The sequence below is a fragment of the Podarcis bocagei genome (assembly GCF_964188305.1).
Source record: "Podarcis bocagei genome assembly, chromosome: 17".
Lineage (NCBI taxonomy): Eukaryota > Metazoa > Chordata > Lepidosauria > Squamata > Lacertidae > Podarcis > Podarcis bocagei.
The window spans coordinates 36489180-36508684 of NC_138143.1; the positions used below are offsets into that span (position 1 = coordinate 36489180).

Consider the following 19505-nt stretch of genomic DNA (forward strand, 5'->3'; position numbering starts at 1 on the left):
AAAGCCCTCTGTCAGGGAACTGCCACCGGAAGGACGGGAGGTGGAAGGGCTCACACAGGTTGGGAGAGACTCAGCAGCTGAAGAGGGAACCAGTCCTCTCCTATTGTTGATGGACTCCATTTCCCTGTGAGCCCTAGCCTACATGGCCAGCATTTGTGGAATCGTAGTCCTGCAAATCTGAAGGGCATCATGTTGGCTTCCCTTGCGTTAGACTGGAGTGCGGTGGAGACAGCAGAAGTCCAGAAAATGCGTTTTCATTTCCTGAAAGGGAATAACAAGCCCTGAATATATTTCTATGAGACACAGGGTGGCTAACCTTTTTTTGGCCAACCCATGGGTGGGTTGCACATACTAGCAATGGATGTGGCCATCCATTTCACACACACACAATTGCACGACACACAGAGGCACATGGTTTTTGCAGATCAGTTGAGCAGAAGGGGGCTGTTGCCTATTTTGAGCCATTGTCATGGGGCCCCTAAAAGGTGGTGGGATACTGCCAGGGAGACAAAGGCCACCATGCCTCCACGTCGACTCCCGGTCTGCCGTATGAACAGTATCAGTCAGTGGCGTAGCGTGGGTTGTCAGCACCCGGGGCAAGGCAAGTAATTTGCGCCCCCTAACCCGTGGATTTGCGCCCCCTAACCCTAACCCCCAGATGTTGCGCCCGGTGCGGCCGGCCCCCCCTGCACCCCCCGCGCTACGCCACTGGTATCAGTCAATTAGCAACATGAGCCTCAGAAATAACTGTCCACATTCCAGGACTCATACACGCCCTTTTCACAGAGTTTCCAAATGGAAGATTCACCAAGGAGAGCAACATATTTACAGCGTTTTTCAGAGGTGGTCAGAACAAAGAAAAAACATGACTGCCTGCCTTCCTGTCCAGGCAACAGAGAGAAACAAAAGCTATAAACAAAGCAGAAACTTCCTGTGAGCAGGAAGTATGCAGGCTGTGACTCACAACAGCCTGTCCCCTTTTTAAGGTGGAACGGAAATATCCTAACAGGGTACAGGGCCCATAGACCAGAGCCTTTTCTGCCTGTTTGGTAATCTGGCACTGATCTGGTTCAAGGTTACCTAGCTAGCTTATTTTGTTTGTTGAAATATTTATATTTCAACAAACAAGTACAAGTTTTTGTTTTAAATAAAACTTCATGGCTGAGTGGAGACTCTTTCCTGGATTTTCCTGGTCTTAGTCTGACACTAATGACTATACCCCGTAGATGAATTTTTTGTGAACTGTGCCCATTTTCCTATATAGGAGGGTGAGGGACGCGGGTGGCGCTGTGGGTTGAACCACAGAGCCTAGGACTTGCCAATCAGAAGGTCGGCGGTTCAAATTCCCGCGATGGGGTGAGCTCCCGTTGCTCGGTCCCTGCCAACCTAGCAGTTCGAAAGCACAAAGTGCAAGTAGATAAATAGATACCACTCCGGCGGGAAGGTAAACTGGGTTTCCGTGTGCTGCTCTGGTTCTCCAGAAGTGGCTTAGTCATGCTGGCCACATGACCCGGAAGCTGAATGCCGGCTCCCTCGGCCAATAAAGCGAGATGAGCGCTGCCACCCCAGAGTCGGCCACGACTGGACCTAATGGTCAGGGGTCCCTTTACCCTTTACCTAAGGGAGGGCAGGAGGTGCTGAACGTTCCCCCTCCCCTGAAACCCCAGCTATTTCCCCCTCAGCGGGGCTTACTTCTAGTCTCAGAACCTTACCTTGAGAAGAATGTCTGGTGAAAATCAGGTTTGTGTGATAACCCCACGTTCAATTTGTTCACACAGTCCTTTAAAGTCAATTCTCTTGCTTTATTTAGGAACCTGATTCTGACATAAGGTTACATGCTACTGTCAGGTTGGGGTTACCCCCTTAGATTTCATATGCTAATAATAATAATAATAATAATAATAATAATAATAATAATAATAATAATAATAATAATTTATTACTTATACCCCAGCCATTTGACTGGGTTTCCCCAACCACTCTGGGCGGCTTCCAACCAGAGATTAAAAATACATTAAAACATCAGTCATTAAAAACTTCCCTAAACAGGACTGCCTTCAGGTGTCTTCTAATCATCAGATAGTTGTTTATTTCCTTGACATCTGATGGGAGGGCATTTCACAGGGCAGGTGCCACCACCGAGAAGGCCCTTTGCCTGGTTCCCTGTAACATCACTTCTGGCAATGAGAGAATCACCAGAAGGCCCTCAGAGCTGGACCTCAGTGTGTAGGCTGAACGATGGGGTGGAGGCGCTCCTTCAGGTATAGGGCTTTAAGGATCAGCACCAACACTTGGAATTGTGCTTGGAAACACAATAGTTATATTTATATTTTTGCTTCCAAATTGTGTTTGTGGCATGCCTGCATAAACGAATCGTCCTTTCTTTTTGTCTTTACATCAACAGCTAGCACTGGGAAGATTCACCGCTTACCAAATCGCATACATAATATGGGGTATGTGATAACTTGTCTCTCGGGCCTTTGGCATAAGTTCATAGGGGGCTGGTGTTACCATCCCTCTCCCCCAATTCCATGTTGACAACTTTTATCTTCCATCCAGGTTACCTGATCATGCATCTGATGCAGTTTGTAGCTGGGATGATTCTTGTGTATGTGATTATTTTGCCCATGGTACATGGTGAATGGGCCAAACTTCTGGACAAGTGGGGAACTGTGATGTAAGTGTCAGTTTTCAGAAGAATAGCTCTCTTTTCTTAAAAATAATAACGGCTTTTTATAATTTGTAAACGAAAAAAAGAAAAAGGCTAACTTCTTTTGTTAATAAACTTTATAGTTTATATTACAGTCATACCTCGGAAGTCGAACACCTTGTGAGTCGAATGTTTTGGCGCCTGAATGCCGCAAACCCGGAAGTGAGTGTTCTGGTTTGCGAACGTTCTTTGGAACCCGAACGTCTGACGCGGGTTCCGTGGGTTCCTGCAGCCAATCAGAAGCCACAATTTGGTTTTCGAATGTTTTGGAAGTCGAAGGGACTTCCAGAACGGATTCCGTTCGACTTCTGAGGTACGACTGTATTTTATATAAAGCGCTTGAAGGTTTTAACAGCTAAGCACTGTACAGATTCCACTAAACAAATAAAGATTTTTTTTTTAATTCACTGATGAGGGATTGAGGATTGGAGTGATTGTTCTGTGGCATAGGAGCCAGTTCCTAGGGCCTCAGGTCCCTTTGCTCCCCCCGTATAAAATATTTGAGGGAGTCAGGCCCCCTTAAAGTTGATGGGCATGTGTTGCATCTTGTGATCAGTTGGGGGGGGGGGCATGGAGCAGACCCGTTGAAGTTAATGGGCATGCTTATCTTAGGTCAGGCAGGTCCAAAGTCCATCTCAGGGGCCTAATCCAGCCCACTGGTTGGTTAAATCCGGCCCCTGTGGCAGTTTACTTCCAGGGGTAAAATCCTAAAAAAAAACCTTAGCAAAAAGTCAACAACCCTGGTTGGCCCTCACGGCCCTTCACTTCATCAAATCTGGCCCTCCTTGAAAAAAGTTTGTACACCACTGTCTTAGGTTCATTCACCCATCGAAGACCATGCAACTCCACAGTTACAAGGTAGGAAGGGAAGAAATTGTGTGTTGCCAGCAAACAAGCAAACCACCACCAAAAGCACACGGTACTTTCCCCAACGAACCACACAATTTGATGCTGCCGCCCCCCACCCCAACAAACCAGGAGACAGATTTGGAAGTGTGTAAATAAGAAGAGGGACGCGGGTGGAGCTGTGGTCTAAACCACTGAGCCTCTTGGCCTTGCCAATCAGAAGGTCGGCAGTTCGAATCTGCGATGGAGTGAGCCCCTGTTGCTCTGTCCCAGCTCCTGCCAACCTAATAGTTCTAAAGCAGGCCAGTGCAAGTAGATAAATAGGTACCACTGCGGTGGGAAGGTAAATGGTGCTTCTGTGTGCTCTGGTTTCTATCACAGTGTTCCATTGTGCCAGAAGCAGTTTAGTCCTGCTGTCCACATGACCCGGAAAGCTGTCTGTGGACAAACGCTGGCTCCCTCGGCCTGAAAAGTGAGATTAGCGCCGCAACCCCAGAGTCGCCTTTGACTGGACTTAACTGTCCAGGGGGTCCTTTTACATTCATTTCAGCTGGTCTGACTAGAACTTACCTGAAAACAACTCTTTGTCTCCACTTCCTTGCAGTGGTTATAATTTTCTTAAAATAGTTTTATCTTCCTTTTCTGCCTCACAGTCTTTCATTTGTCCTCGTCATGCTTTTGAGGAGACTGGAGTTGTTTGCAGGTTCTCGAGTATTTCTTCAGCCGAAGATTTCACCAAAAGATGATCAGAGACCTCTGGCACTTGACAACAGGTTGGTATCAGGGAGTGAGACTATTCCTGGTCTTCAATTCCTTGAATAAAGGTATTCCATTAGGGCACCTAGGAAAATCATGCAAGATGGGAAGATGGGAAGTCTCCCTCAGGAGGTTGTGGACTTTCCTTCCTTGGAGGGTTTTAATCAGAGATTTTATGGTCATCATGGATGCTTTTTTTTTTTTGGAGATTCCTGTATTGCAGGGGGGTTGGACTAGATGACCCCTGGGTCCCTTCCAACTCTACAATTCTATGAGCTATCCCTGCAGCATGTTATATTTATTGAAAATTGAAATCAAACCTTTATTAGGCATTATGCAAATAAAACCGTAAGAAGGAAAAATAACATGTAAAAGCCTTGAAATATATATAAAAAGGCAGCAGTTGGCTACAATCATATATATATATATATACATATAAAATCAGTGGTTTTCCTTGTTAACCCGCTCCTTGGAGCACTGCAGCCAAAAACTCGGCTACCCCTGCCGTAACCCTTTGGTCAACGTCGGATAGGCAGAATCCCGCACATTTACCTTGCTGGGGTTCCAGACCACCCAAAAGAGAGGACAGCACGCGTTGACGGAGCGTACTGTACAATGGGCAATGAAAGAGAATATGCTCTACAGTGTCCGGGACATTCATAGAGCATCTGCAGAATCTCTTGTTTCTAGGGATGTTTTGATATCTTCCCCAGACAAATGCTGAGGGAAAGACATTCAACCGGGCCAGCATAAAAGCCCTACGTTGGGCTGGGATTATTAATTTAGTGACGTAATTGGCTCTGCTATCTAAGATATTTAAATCATAGAATATGGGGGAGCAAATTTTGTTTACCGCCGCCATAATATTTTGTCTCTCCACATCCTTTAGCAGCATGTTATATTTATAAAAAGGCCACCACTGATAATGGTGATGAAACTCTTGCTTTCACCCTTCCCACAATCTGAAATGTTCCCTCGGCCACAAGATTCTTCTGAACATGTCAATCAGCTCCAAGTTGCAAATCCTTCGAGTCCCTAAACAAGCCTTTTATGACACCCGCAGTCCATAGTCTTTTTCAGAACCAGAATTTACCTTTAAACCCATGTTGCAAAATGGCTCCTCCCTGTCTTCAGATTTCTGTCTCTGCTTGTCTTTTCATATTCTGGTCTGCCTATATTCCTTATTAAAAACCAATAAACCAGGCATAATGAACTTAGTGCTCTTCAGATACTGTTGTACTACAATTCCCATCATCTCTGACCACTGACTATGCTGACTGAGGCTGATGGGAGTTGCTAGTCCAATAATGTCTACTTTGACTCCCCCTTCTGCAAACAAAGGGAATAGCAGCGGCGCTGCTTGTGTAATTCAAGTCAAAGTGCTACCCTCTTGTATTCCAAGAGAGGTGATTAATGGGGTGAAATCACTTATGTCTATTTCCCCTTATTTACATGCATTTGTATATCTGTATTTTCTTGGAAGCAACAAGCTATTTCTGACACCTTCTTTTTGTCCAGGGTTAATGCAGTAAAGCTTTTTCAACCGTTCAACAAGTACAGTTATTCAAATTCAACAAGTTTAATTATATAGTACAATATAATAATAATAATAATAATAATAATAATAATAATAATAATAATAATAATAATAATAGTTTATTATTTGTACCCTGCCCATCTGGCTGGGTTTCCCCAGCCACTCTGGGCGGCTTCCACAGAAACCAAAAAACACTAAAATATCATACATTAAAAGCTTCCCTGAATAGGGCCGCCTTAAGATGTCTTCTGAATGTCAGGTAGTTGTCCATCACCTTGACATCCGATGGGAGGGCATTCCACAGGGCGGGCGCCACCACCGAAAAGGCCCTCTGCCTGGTTCCCTGTAGCTTCGCTTCTCGTAATGAGGGAACCGCCAGAAGGCCCTCGGCGCTGGACCTCAGTGTCCGGGCAGAACGATGGGGGTGGAGACGTTTATTTCCTTAAGCTACGCGCAGGAACAATCACTAAGCATTTCTGAATATTGTAGCAAGCTCAGTGCAACCGCATCTGCCTTCAAATTCAGACTTGGAGAATATTTATGCTTTGGTCTGAGCTATGTTTGCTGTAGTTCGAAAGCAAATACACCTGGTCCTGCCTCCAGTTTTTTCTGTGGGGGGGTGGGTGACTGTGGAACTGCTCAGCTGAGACATCTCTTCCTTTTCAGGAAAGCCTTTGTAAACTTCAGCTACTTTTTATTCTTCCACTCGGTGGTGGTGGGCTTGTTTTCCTGCCTCATGAGAGTGTTACGCAGCACTGTCCTGGGAGCCTTCCTGATTGGACGATTGGACAGGCCAGTGATGCCAAAGGGCTTTGAAGGCTGTGATAAAGGTAAGCACCCCGAGAGACGGATGCTGTGGATACTGGGAAGTTCTCAAAATACGGAACCGATCTACATTTCCAATGCATTGTGGCTTCATTGTGGGGATGGAAGGGTGCGTTTGGCATCAACAGGTGAATGGTGTTTATTTCACTGTAGCACACAAGTCTTGGGTTGCAATGATCTTGATGGACCACTACCACTCGAACCCCATCCTTGTCTGCTTCTGCCACATCCTGGATACCAAAATCAGACAGAGGCAAGGGCAAAAAGTCAATGGACCCACCGAAAACACGGACATGCGGGAAATAGGTAAACTATCAGAAATGCTGGGAGTCTATTTAACAAAGCTTATATGTTTGTGTGTCTCTAGCTGGCTGTTTCCTTCTTTCTTTCTTTCTTTCTTTCTTTCTTTCTTTCTTTCTTTCTTTGATATACTACCCTTCACCCAAGGATGACAGGGCGATTTACAGTACAGTCAAACCTTGGTTCCCGAACGCCTCTGTTATTCTATGTTTCGGCTCCCAAATGCCAAAACCCCGGAAGTAAATGTTCCGGTTTTCAAATGATTTTCGGAAGTCGAATGTGCTACACAGCTTCCATTTTGAGTTTCCCTATTGTATCGAGGCTTCCGCTTTCAGTTTTTGGTTGTCAAACATTTCAGAAGTTGAACGGCCTTCCAGGACAGATTACATTCGACGACCAAGGTTGACTGTATTAAAAATATGTAACATAGTAACAAGCAAAACAATAACACACACACACACACTCCATAGTTTAAAAGGCCATTGATTAATTAGCCAAAGGCCTGGGAGATGAGGAATGCTTTTGCCTGGTACCTAAAGATATGTTTCGCAAATCGTAACTCTGCAGTTGTGAGGATGGCTCCAAATATCGCTACCACCAAGGAACTGAAAAAACGTACACATTAAAAACTGTTTGTCCTGGATGTTTTCTAATTCTTAAAAACCCAAGACCTTCTTCCCAAGAACAGGAAGTTCAGAAACTCAAAATTTGTTCTGGGCTAGCAAGGGCCAATGGGACACGGGTGGCGCTGTGGGTTAAACCACAGAGCCTAGGACTTGCTGATCAGAAGATTGGCGGTTTGAATCCCCGCAACGGGGTGAGCTCCCATTGTTCGGTGCCTGCTCCTGCCAACCTAGCAGTTCGAAAGCATGTCAAAGTGCAAGTAGATAAACAGGTACCGCTCTGGCGGGAAGGTAAACGGCGTTGCCATGTGCTGCTCTGGTGTGCTAGAAGCGGCTTAGTCATGCTGGCCACATGACCCGGAAGCTGTACGCTGGCTCCCTTGGCCAGTAAAGCAAGATGAGCACCGCAACCCCAGAGTCGGCCACGACTGGACCTAATGGTCAGGGGTCCCTTTAACTTTACCTAGCAAAGGACAAACAAAAAAGACATGTGCCCCACTTATTCTTAGGATTGCCAACGTTTTCATCAGCCCACTGTTCCTGGGTCTTGTAACAGCAGTTGGATGTGAGAACATTATCAGCGTCTGTGCCATGAAAAGCTTCCGCTACTGATTTCTGCTGAGCAAGCTGCCTTTAAGTGCATAAGAGTCGGCCAGTCCCACCCCAACCTCACCCCCGGCCAGTTGGCAACACTACATATTCTTTGAAAACTCCATTCACTCCCAGCAGCACTGGTCACATTCCATTCTAGGGTTTTGTTTTGTTTTTAAAGTCTCTGCTTTCGCAGCTGTACAATTCGCTGTCCAAACACTGAATGTTATAAGTACTGTATGTGATTGAGGTTGACAGGTTGGCTAGTTGGTCCAACCAGGGCCAACCCATCCATGAAGCAGCAGATCCCAATTATTCTTCCCTTGTCCCTGATGTAGATCTCCACTCACCCCTACTTCCCTGATGGGGAGGGAGGCACCATTTTGTGGTTTGCTTCAGGAGCCAACCCTAGGTCCGACCTACCTGACACCAATTTCAAATGTCTTTTGTGGTTGTACTGAAGGGCCATTAAAATGTTGTTCTCTATATGATCCCAAAAACTCTTTGAGGCATTTCCTCCTCTCTCATGTGTTATCCCAAAACCCCTACCTTTAAGGGGGGAGGTTGTTACACCAGCCAGAAGGACAAGGCTTTTTCTTGTTGCTTAGATGTTACAGTGAAAATAGGCCTCTCTCAGGAATGTCTGGCAGAGATAAAGAGCAAGGTTGAATGGATGTTATTGTAACCCCAGAGGGAGGGAGGCTGAAACAGGAGGAAGGAGGGACTGGAAATAAAGCTAAATTCTATACCATTTCCCGTAAATCACGTGTTTTCTGGGAAATCAAATGATCATCCATCCCAGAGGGTATAAAAAAGGCTGGCAAGCCCAGAGAAGGGGAGCAGGCAATGAGCATTAGCTTGTCTGTACCATTTTTGTCATGGCAAAATAAATAATTATTTTACTGCAGTCAATTGACTCTTTGAAAGCGACTTCTGAGTGCTCCAAGGGAAAGGAACAAAAGGAAAGGTCTTTCAGAACAGTCATTAGTCTGCCCCAGGGTGGGTTACGACAATTAGAAGCCTAATTTTTAAAAAGGATTAGCATTCAAGTGAATAGGGTTGGTCCTAAGATATGTATTTCAGATATCAAAGGCCAGGGTAAAGAGGTGCGTTTTCAGCCTCTGATGAGAGTGGCTTAATGAAAGTGCCAGACACGCATCTGTGGGAAGGGAATTCTACAACTTTGGGGCTGCTACAGTGAATGCCTTCTCTAGGGCTGCCATCCCATAAACAGCTGAGAGTGATGGAACTACCAGGAGGGTCCCCTCCACTGATTTTGACCTCCACGATGGTCTGGAGGGAAGGAGGTGGTCTTGCAGATATTTGGGGCCTAAGTTACTTTGAGCTTTAAACACTAACGTGAGCACCTAGAGTTGTACCTACAGCTGCAAAGCTACAGGGAACCAGGCAGAGGGCCTTCTCGGTGGTGGCGCCCGCCCTGTGGAACACCCTCCCATCAAATGTCAAAGCGATAAACAACAACCTGACATTCAGAAGACATCTTAAGGCGGCCCTGTTCAGGGAAGTTTTTAATGTGTGACATTTTAGTGTCTTTTTGGTCTCTGTGGAAGCCGCCCAGAGTGGCTGGGGAAACCCAGCCAGATGGGCAGGGTACAAATAATAAATTATTATTATTATTATTATTATTATTATTATTATTATTATTATTATTACCTGGAAACAAAATGGAAGCCTTATAAATAAGGTATAGAGGTTGTGGTGCATGCATGTTGCTGATGTTTGAAAATTTAATTGTCAGTCTTGTTTTTAGCTCCCAGGGTATCAGGCAGAGCCAGGAAAAGATGGCTGTTGCTTTACACGCTTTTGAACAACCCCAGTCTCCTGCAATTCCGGAAGCGAAGACTAGGATCTATTCCTGTGGATTTTTCACAGCCCTGTGCTGTCCCTCCAGGCGATCATTCTACAGACCAATTGGTGCGTTGGGATCAGCATGTTTAAAATGTGGACTCTACGTGGACTGTAGAGATGCCGTTCCTGATGATGCAACAACAAAAGTGGCGCAAGTTATACTTGCTGAGAGTTGCATTTATTGACAGCTTGTTCCATAGTGCTTTCTAAAAAGATAACCTGTTGTATTTCCACCACATTATGTGTCATGCCTTCCCTCCACATGAACGCCTGGTTTGCCTGCCTGCTGCAATCGTTCATAAACTATATACAAGCCATTGGCTCTAGGAAGATTTAGGTAATCACTTTGAAGACCACACAAGCATGCACTTTTTGTGTGTGCTGTCCCTATGAATTATTTGACACTTTCCCCCCTGGCTAGACCCAGGGCTGTGCAAAGCTGGTAATGGGCCCAGGCTGGACAGAAAATGTAGGCCCCATTTCAAACTGCTCGTGTCGTGCATAAAAAGGTAAAGGTAAAGCGACCCCTGACCATTAGGTCCAGTCATGACCGACTCTGGGGTTGCGGTGCTCATCTCGCTCTATAGGCCATGGGAGCCGGCGTTTGTCCGCAGACAGCTTCCGGGTCATGTGGCCAGCATGACTAAGCCGCTTCTGGAGAACCAGAGCAGCGCCATTTACCTTCCCACCGGAGCGGTACCTATTTATCTACTTGCACTTTGACGTGCTTTCGAACTGCTAGGTTGGCAGGAGCTGGGACCGAGGAACGGGAGCTCACTCCGTTGCGGGGATTCGAACCGCCAACCTTCTGATCGGCAAGTCCTAGGCTCTGTGGTTTAACCCACAGCACCAACAAGTAACAGAACAGAGCAAATACTCAAAGTTGGCCTCCTCAGAATCATAGGCCTGTGCCAATTACTCCCCGTCCCAGCTCCTCGCTCTGTTCTGCCCTGCCCTGCGCAGACCAGGGGATCTAGAATGAAAGCACATCTGAGGTGGGAAATCAAGGTAGAGTCAGTGACACTGGTTTAATAACAACGAGTTTTTGTTTTTCCCCAAGTTGCCAAACTGGAATCCTGAGTTTCCAAACCAGTGACTTGAGCTGGTGTGTGCATGATTCCAAAACTGCTTTCAGATTATTTGTTCTCAAGGTTCCTTCATTAGTTCTACTCACTGAAAGTTTTCTTTTAAAATGTTTGACGTTTTACTATGTTTTTATATGTGTTGTAAGCTGCCCAGAGTGACTGGGGAGACCCAGCCAGATGGGCTGGGTATAAATAATAAAATTATTATTATTATTATTATTATTATTATTATTGAGAAGCTGCTTCCAAAGCTGGTTGTACTGTACACTTACTGGTGTAGCTGAGCCTACATAATGAAAACCTTGCCTTTTCTTGCTGCGTCTTCCATTGAAATTGATTTTGAGTTCACGTTGCTATGTTTACTGCTGACAGGTGGGGAAATAATTTGGGATGTTCCATTAGGACTTTCTTATTCTGCGTTCTCGATGTTGTTGGACTACAACTCCCATAGCCCTGACCACCAGCCATTCTGGCTGGGGCTGATGGGAACTGGAGTCCAACAACACCTATAGGGGCAGAGGTTTCCCATCCTTCACATCACATGTATGCACTTTTACCAGTGTATTATTCTTATGTAAGGTAGGGGAACTCACAGCTAGTGCTGGATTTATGTATAGGTTAAGTAGGCTGAAGCCTAGGGCCTCTAAATCTAGGGGGCCTCACCAGCCCTCCCGCTCCCCAGTGCCCAGCGGGCAGTCTCCTCCTCCCAAAATTGCAAACCCAATACTTCATGTGAGGGCAGGACTACTTGGGCCTCTAAATCTAGGGGGCCTCGCCAGCCTGCCCACTCCCCAGTGTCACAGTCTCCCCTCTCCCAAAATTGCAAACCCAAGACTTCATGCAAGGGCAGGGAAACTCAGGCCCATCAACTATTAGACTCAGGGCTAGCCAGTGGGGCCCAATTTGAAGCAGTGGGGCGCAACTTGAATTTTTTTTTTGTAGGGCCCCAGTTCACAGCCAAAGTCTGCAAAATCTTATAGATATAAATAAAATCCATCTAGATTGCTCTAGTGCAGGGGCCCCCTTAGGAGTGGCCCGTGGGGCCCAATTTGGCCCAGTTGCTCCAATTGCCTTAAGGTCAGCCCTGATGAGACTGTGCAGGGGTTGGACTGACAAGCCCTGCACCTTCTAGGTCCCTGGTGTCACCATTCAGAGTACAAACTCAAGGGCTTGTTATGGAAATAAAGGGGGCACTTATTGGTAATCAGTTTTGTCACCTCTTCCCCTGCAAACGCCGAGACAATGAGCCCAGCCACCTTTTATTCACAGTCGCATAAGCACTACACTACAGCATGGCCATAAACTTGTACGTTCAACCGCTGAAATATACACCCAATATGTAGCAATGCAGATTTATGTTACCGCTTTATGAATGAATACTTTTTTTATGAATGGACTCTGTATTTTGTGAATTACCTAAGAGCCATCAATAGGAAGCTCTAGAATCTGACAGCTAACCAATTGGGTACTACCAAACAGTGACCCCTATTGCTGAAAGCAGGTAACCAGCAGGGAATGCTTCAGCTCAGCCTTTGCACTGTTGACTGAACATCCCCTGCTGTGCAGATAATGGAGAAAGCTTGTAAACTGTATCCTGTAAAGGTGGCGTTTCCCTTTTGCATTAACACTCCGGCACAGTCAACATTAGTATTTACAGTCTTTATTACATATATACAAAAAACAGTTACACTTCATAATTATGCGCCCGAACCCACTGAGTCAGATTCAGGGAGTGGCTTCCCACGATTCCCGTGCCAACAAACTAGGAGTGGGAATTGTGTGAGACATCTTTAATCCTTACGTTTCATTTCCCTCCTTGTCTGTGCTGATTTGAAAGCCCCCTCCCTTCCTGAGTCTGAGCTTCCTTCCTGAGCCTCTGAGTGGTTGCAGCATCTCTGAACCCCTGTTCCACCTCTTCTGTCCATTGCTTCTCTGAATCATCCCTGACATCTCCCTTCTGGCATCCTGGTCAACTCATTTACGCTGGTGTAAACCCTGGTGCACCAGAAGCACAGAATAGAAGCAAATAAAATCCGCTCATATGTCAGCAACTGATAAGACTTGTTCTTCCAAAGTCTTCCTAAATTATAAAGCTCCAAAATGCAGGCCAAAAGGTCTGGGAAGAGTGAGGCATACAATGGGCACCACCAGTGAAAAGGCCCTGTTCCGTGTAGCTCCTGCCCTGTCATTTGATAGAGTGCCCACTTGCCCTTCTTCTTGACATGGAATGCTCTCTATTGGAGTCTCCAGGTCCAGTATAAAGACCATAAGAAGGGAGAGCAGGGACCTTGAAGTTCCCAACAGCTGTTAATCAAGCAAGCAAGCACACAGGTCACCTTTGTTACAGTCAAGATGCCTATGTCCTGGCCAGGCCTGCACCCAACCTTGTTTTTGTACAATCTTGTTTGTCCTCTGTAACCAAAATTATATTATCAACATATACAAGAAGAAGAAGAAGAAGAAGAAGAAGAGGAGGAGGAGGAGGAGTTTGGATTTGATATCCCGCTTTATCACTACCCTAAGGAGTCTCAAAACGGCTAACATTCTCCTTTCTCTTCCTCCCCCACAACAAACACTCTGAGAGGTGAGTGGGGCTGAGAGACTTCAAAGACGTGTGACTAGCCCAAGGTCACCCAGCAGCTGCATGTGGAGGAGCAGAGACGCGAACCTGGTTCCCCAGATTACGTGACTACCGCTCTTAACCACTACACTACACTGGCTCTCAGAAAAGTTGTTTTCCTTCATTTGCAAGGAATCATACAAAACAAAGTGGCACTAATAAAGAAAAGTTCCAGGGTGGCAACAGAAAGCAAACTAAACATGCATTTGCAGTTCATCAAAACTATCCAGCAATATCAAGTTATAGGAAAACCGGTGCTATTAACAGTAATCCTTCTAGTTTGTTAATTGGTTTGGCTATGAGTTGGCTATGAGTTGGTTAATTGGTGAGCTATGAGATTCAGGTGAGGGTCAGATGCCTTGTCAATCCCAGCAGGTATATAAGAACCCAGCCTTTTGGAGGAAGGGGAAACAGGAGTGTTACACATGTTTCCTGCAGCACACATGTTATTGATATCCATGATATATGGTAAATGTAAAGACTATGGGGTTGTGGTGCTCATCTCGCTTTCGGGCCGAGGGAGCCAGCGTTTGTCCACAGACAGCTTTCCAGGTCATGTGGCCAGCATGACTAAACCACTTCTGGTGCATGGAATGCCGTGGCGGAAGCCAGAGCGCACAGGAACGCCGTTTACCTTCCCGCCACACCAGTACCTATTTATCTACTTGCACTGGTGTGCTTTTGAACTGCTAGGTTGGCAGGAGCAGGGACAGAGCAACAGAAACTCACCCCATCACGGGGATTCGAACCGCCGACCTTCTGATCGGCAAGCCCAAGAGGCTCGGTGGATTAGACCACAGCACCACCCTGATCCTATGATATATGGATGCAGATGCAACACCAGTGAATACCTGTCTTGGCAATTTGGGCTGGACATTTTAGGTGTAAAAGGGAAGTGTGCCTCCAATTTGTTTTGGGGTTTGTGGAGAGGGACAATGAAAAAGTATTGTTGCACCTGAAAGCACTTAAGAAAGCTATTATGGCATAAACTATCATGGATTAAAATCCCAGATAGACTGAAATTTTAAAACAACTTCAAAGCTTCATTTATACCATCAGTAACCTTGATACCCAGCCAAAATGTCCTTTGCGGCTGCTTAGCGACCGCATATCAGAAAGGATACGTTTGTGTGGACCTTTCTTCCTACACAGGCTAAGAACAAAAAAGCAGGATAGGAGCGAGGTGTGACGATCATGCTGGAACCATGATGCAAGCCGTTTGGACTTTGCTACTTAACACTGGGCCTACATAATGGATCTTCTCTTGCATGTGAAGAGGGCAATATGGAGACCAACCTGGATTTTGGCAATGGATGCTGCTGCTTTGCGATCTCTATAAAAACATTTATTTCTCTGTTCGAATCCAGAGAAGGCAACACTCCAAAACACATGTCTGTAGCACCGTTTTCTCTTCTGCCTGGCCTTTTCCCTGTTTCGGATGTCTAGCCAAGCTCCTTTGCATTTGTGACTATCAGGCTTCATTAATGTGTGGCTCCAAAATTCCGGATCCACCCCCCCAAAAAAAATCTGACGCAAAGGTTTTGTGCTAGTCTTGTGCCATTTTGTTCTGCAAAACCTACATTTTGTGCCATAGGGATACCCCCAAACTCAACCTTGTCTGATTGCCAACGTGGAGTGTTATTTGGTGCCATTTTGTGCGACATATCCTGCTTTCCGCACTGCCCCCAAACTGTCTTGTCTTGACACACAGAGCATGTCTTGACACACACAAAAGCATGTCATGACATGACATGATTGTTATGTCCTGTCATGACGCACAAGGCATGTCACAACATAAGGCACATCATGTGTGTCATGACATGCCTTGTCTATCATGACATGGTGGACATGTAATGACATGCCTTGTATATCATGACATTACCTTCATTGTTGTACATTGTCATTTTGTTGACACTGTTCGAGTGGGCTGCGTGATCACCTCTGTTAATTGCTGCAGCGCTGTCAGTAATTCAGGAAACTTCTTAACAGGCAGGCTGCAGGATATGCAACATTTTCTTTATGCTCGTATGAAGTAAATATTTAACCCGATGTTTGCTTTCTGTCCATGGCAAGCTCAGTGGGTGTTGCAAACTGACACAGGCTTCCCTTCGGAATCCCAGGGAAAATCCCAGGGAAGACTGCACTGCACAATTCCTGCTGGAAGAGAAGGAAGGCAGAGAGAAACACACCCGGATCCCTGGCACGTGAATAGTTGTGCTTAGATGTGCCTCTGGAATTGAGTGCAGAATTGCTCAGCATGGCTGCTGAGGCATGGTAAGTTTGAGCGGGGAAGTATTAGCTTGGAGTGCATTGTCCTGCCCTTAGTAATTCTGGGTTCTAGATAACTCCAGTATTGAATCAACCGCAACCCATGAGAAGACAGAGCTATGCATTCCCAAATAAGAATAGGATCCTTTGCTTCATGGTTGCCTGTTAATGCTGTTAACAGAGAAATCTGAGGGCTCCTTTGGACAAAAAGGAGCCAGGAATACTAGAGCAAAACGGCAGCCAGTAGGCTTGGTCTTTATTGAAGACTGTCACGATACGACTCCAACCTACCACCAGGTGGAACAAGATGGAAGCCCCGAACAAAAGAGCCCCCAAACTTTTATTAGCTGCTAATCCCCATGTTACCCCCCCCCCAAACTACATCACGGTTACATCATGAAAGGGGAGGTCTGGTGGCAGTAATCTGAGCATCCTGGACCCTGCCCCATGGTTCTCCTTGCCCTCCACCAAACACCCATCAAGTGTAACAAAAAGGATATTTATAGTTCCCTGTTTCCCAGCCAAGTTAATAGCACCCTTTTGTTTTCATCTCTGTTTGTTATTTCTGGAATGGCTACCTGTCTGGCACTCAGGTATCAGGATGCCAAGGATTATCACTCAGGCAGAGGGGCTGCTGAGCTCACATGTCTATATGAATTTCTTTTTTTATTTTTTATGTATTCAGGATTTTCTTGTTTTACAGAAGTGTAGTGCCTCGTATTCTTTTTTTCATGTAACATTTTTACAAATCTGTTTCCGTGTGCTGCTCTGGTTTGCTCTGGCTTAATCATGCTGGCCACATGACCCGGAAGCTGTACACCGGCTCCCTCAGCCAATAAAGTGAGATGAGCGTCGCAACCCCAGTCAGCCACAACTGGACCTAATGGTCAGGGGTCCCTTTACCTTTACCTTTAAATAAGAAGAGGACAGGAGGGACGGAGAGCGTTGCTTCGAAAAGCAGGGACTCTCAAACCTGCCTCCAGCTCTCCCTGTTACAATCAACAGTGGGAGGTAACTGTTTAAACTCATCCACTGATTCATCCTAACAAATGCCCCCAACTCATCTATTTCTCCCCCAGTCTGGCTAATTCCTGGAGAGCATTTGCAGGGGAGAAATAGATTGCATACCCTCCAACATTCCTCAGATTAAAATAGGGACATTTTTCACACACATACATCCAGCAACTGACCCTCTATTTGACCCTCCATTTTTTGTCACCGTCCCCCCTCCCCACAGAGCATTTCCTATCAGAAGAAGGGCCGCCGCCACTTCATGGTCAAATCTGTCTCCTGGTTTGTTGGGCGGGGCAGCATCAAATTGTGTGGTTCGTTGGGAAAAGTACCGTGTGCTTTTGGTGGTGGTTTGCTTGTTTGCTGGCAACACGCAATTTCTTCCCTTGAAATCTCCTACCTTGTAACTGTGGAGCTGCATGGTCTTCGATGGGTTATTCTTCACATGGGACTGCCTGCATGCCCCACGGAGGACCTTAAGGTCCTTAGAGGTCCCAAGTTGCAAGGTGGTTAGATTGGTCTCAACTAGGGCCAGGGCCTTTTCAGTAGTGGCCCCGACTTGGTGGAACGCTCTGTCACAAGAGACTAGGGCCCTGCGGGACTTGACATCTTTCCGCAGGACCTGCAAGACAGAGCTGTTCCGCCTGGCCTTTGGTTTGGACTCAGTCTGACCATTATGTTTCCCTCCCCTTATGGTTTTGATCTATGGGCTACTAATAAAATGAGGCTGCATTTTAAATTATATTTTAACCTGTATTTTAAATTGTTTTTTTATTGTAATTTTACTGGTGTTAGCCGCCCTGAACCCGGCTCTGGCCAGGGAGGGCGGGATATAAATAAATAAATTGTTGTTGTTGTTGTTGTTGTTGTTGTTGTTGTTGTTGTTGTTGTTGTTGTTATTATTATTATTATTATTATTATTATTATTATTATTATCATCGTCATTCATGTTTGGGAGCATTATTTCTTCCTTCTTTGCCAGCCCTGCAGTGCTTCTGCTCATAATATCAAGTTGAAATGGCTCTGGTTGGTTTACAGAGCTTTGAAGAGGGTTCTGACTGGAGAAAACGAACAAATAGTACCAGGTTCCTCCCAACACTGTCAATAAGATTAGCGTTTTATTATCTTGACCTTTGCCTGTCTCTCAATTGCACTTTGCAGATGTTTAACATCAAGGAATGTTTTCTCCTGTCAGTAGAAGCAGAAAATGAAAGAGAATCAGGAATGGCGGTTTATTGCAGAAAGGGGAAAGATGAAAATAGTCTGTTTCTTCATATATACATAAAAAGGCAAAGCTGTCATTGTACAGCTTCTTCCACCCCACCCCCCGATTTTTAGTGCTGCATCACAATCCTGGATTTTCATGAAGTCAGGGGAGGGGAGGGGAGGAAAAGAGAAGGCAGGTTGCACAACTGCAGTGAGGAGGGAGATAAGCTGAGAGGAAAGCAGCGTTTTTCAACAACAGCAGAGGTTTGAGTAAAGCAGGGATGGAGAGACACTGAGGGGGCGTGGAAGTTTGAATACAGTGAGACGGGAGTTGGGAAAAGCCCTGTTATGTCAGCATTTTGGTGTTAGCTGCTGTGTTGTACCCATCTGTGCTATTTCTCCTTGTTAAATGAAAACAAAAACCCCTCAGTGTCCCTCAATCCCTTGAAATAAAAAAATTAAGGCCTTATTTGTTGTTGTTTAGTCGTTTAGTCCGGCTCTTCGTGACCCCCTGGACCAGAGCACGCCAGGCACTCCTGTCTTCCACTGCCTCCCGCATTTTGGTCAAACTCATGCTGGTAGCTTCGAGAACACTGTCCCACCATCTCGTCCTCTGTCGTCCCCTTCTCCTTGTGCCCTCCATCTTTCCCAACATCAGGGTCTTTTCCAGGGAGGCTTCTCTTCTCATGAGGTGGCCAAAGTATTGGAGCCTCAGCTTCAGGATCTGTCCTTCCAGTGAGCACTCAGGGCTGATTTCCTTCAGAATGGAGAGGTTTGATCTTCTTGCAGTCCATGGGACTCTCAAGAGTCTCCTCCAGCACCATAATTCAAAAGCATCAATTCTTCGGCGATCAGCCTTCTTTATGGTCCAGCTCTCACTTCCATACATCACTACTGGGAAAACCATAGCTTTAACTATACGGACCTTTATATATATAATAAATGTACCAAATGTACATACGTAAATATATAAACCACATGTCTGAAGCAGCATAGGAAAAACAGCCCTGTAACCATTTTTTACTCCCAAACTGACCAAATGTTTGCTCTGCAAAATCAAATGGAAAAGCCTCCCCATTGTCTTTTCCTTCACAAATCCTGTCTTAAGGGTATGTCTGTGTATGAATATGGTGAGCCTGTGACCTGGTTCAGGAACTAAGTATTTATCATTACAAAAGACTGGCCAGGCTCCGCAGGGTATCCAATCAAGTAAGCATTAACAGGTAACTTGCCAGACAGGAGGTAAACAACCCACTAA

The 19505-nt window shown here is 45.7% G+C and overlaps 1 protein-coding gene across 1 annotated transcript in view; it reads left to right on the forward strand.

Moving 5' to 3' along the window:
* The window catches only part of LOC308576560 (uncharacterized protein), an 83983-nt gene that overhangs the window by 43413 nt on the left and 21065 nt on the right, over window positions 1-19505 (forward strand). The window contains exons 13-19 of the mRNA XM_081175966.1: window positions 2405-2453; window positions 2560-2677; window positions 4210-4329; window positions 6516-6679; window positions 6828-6980; window positions 9948-10141; window positions 15975-16036. Of these exons, the coding sequence (XP_081032092.1) occupies window positions 2405-2453; window positions 2560-2677; window positions 4210-4329; window positions 6516-6679; window positions 6828-6980; window positions 9948-10141; window positions 15975-16036 (860 nt within the window). The remainder of the gene's footprint in view (window positions 1-2404; window positions 2454-2559; window positions 2678-4209; window positions 4330-6515; window positions 6680-6827; window positions 6981-9947; window positions 10142-15974; window positions 16037-19505) is intronic.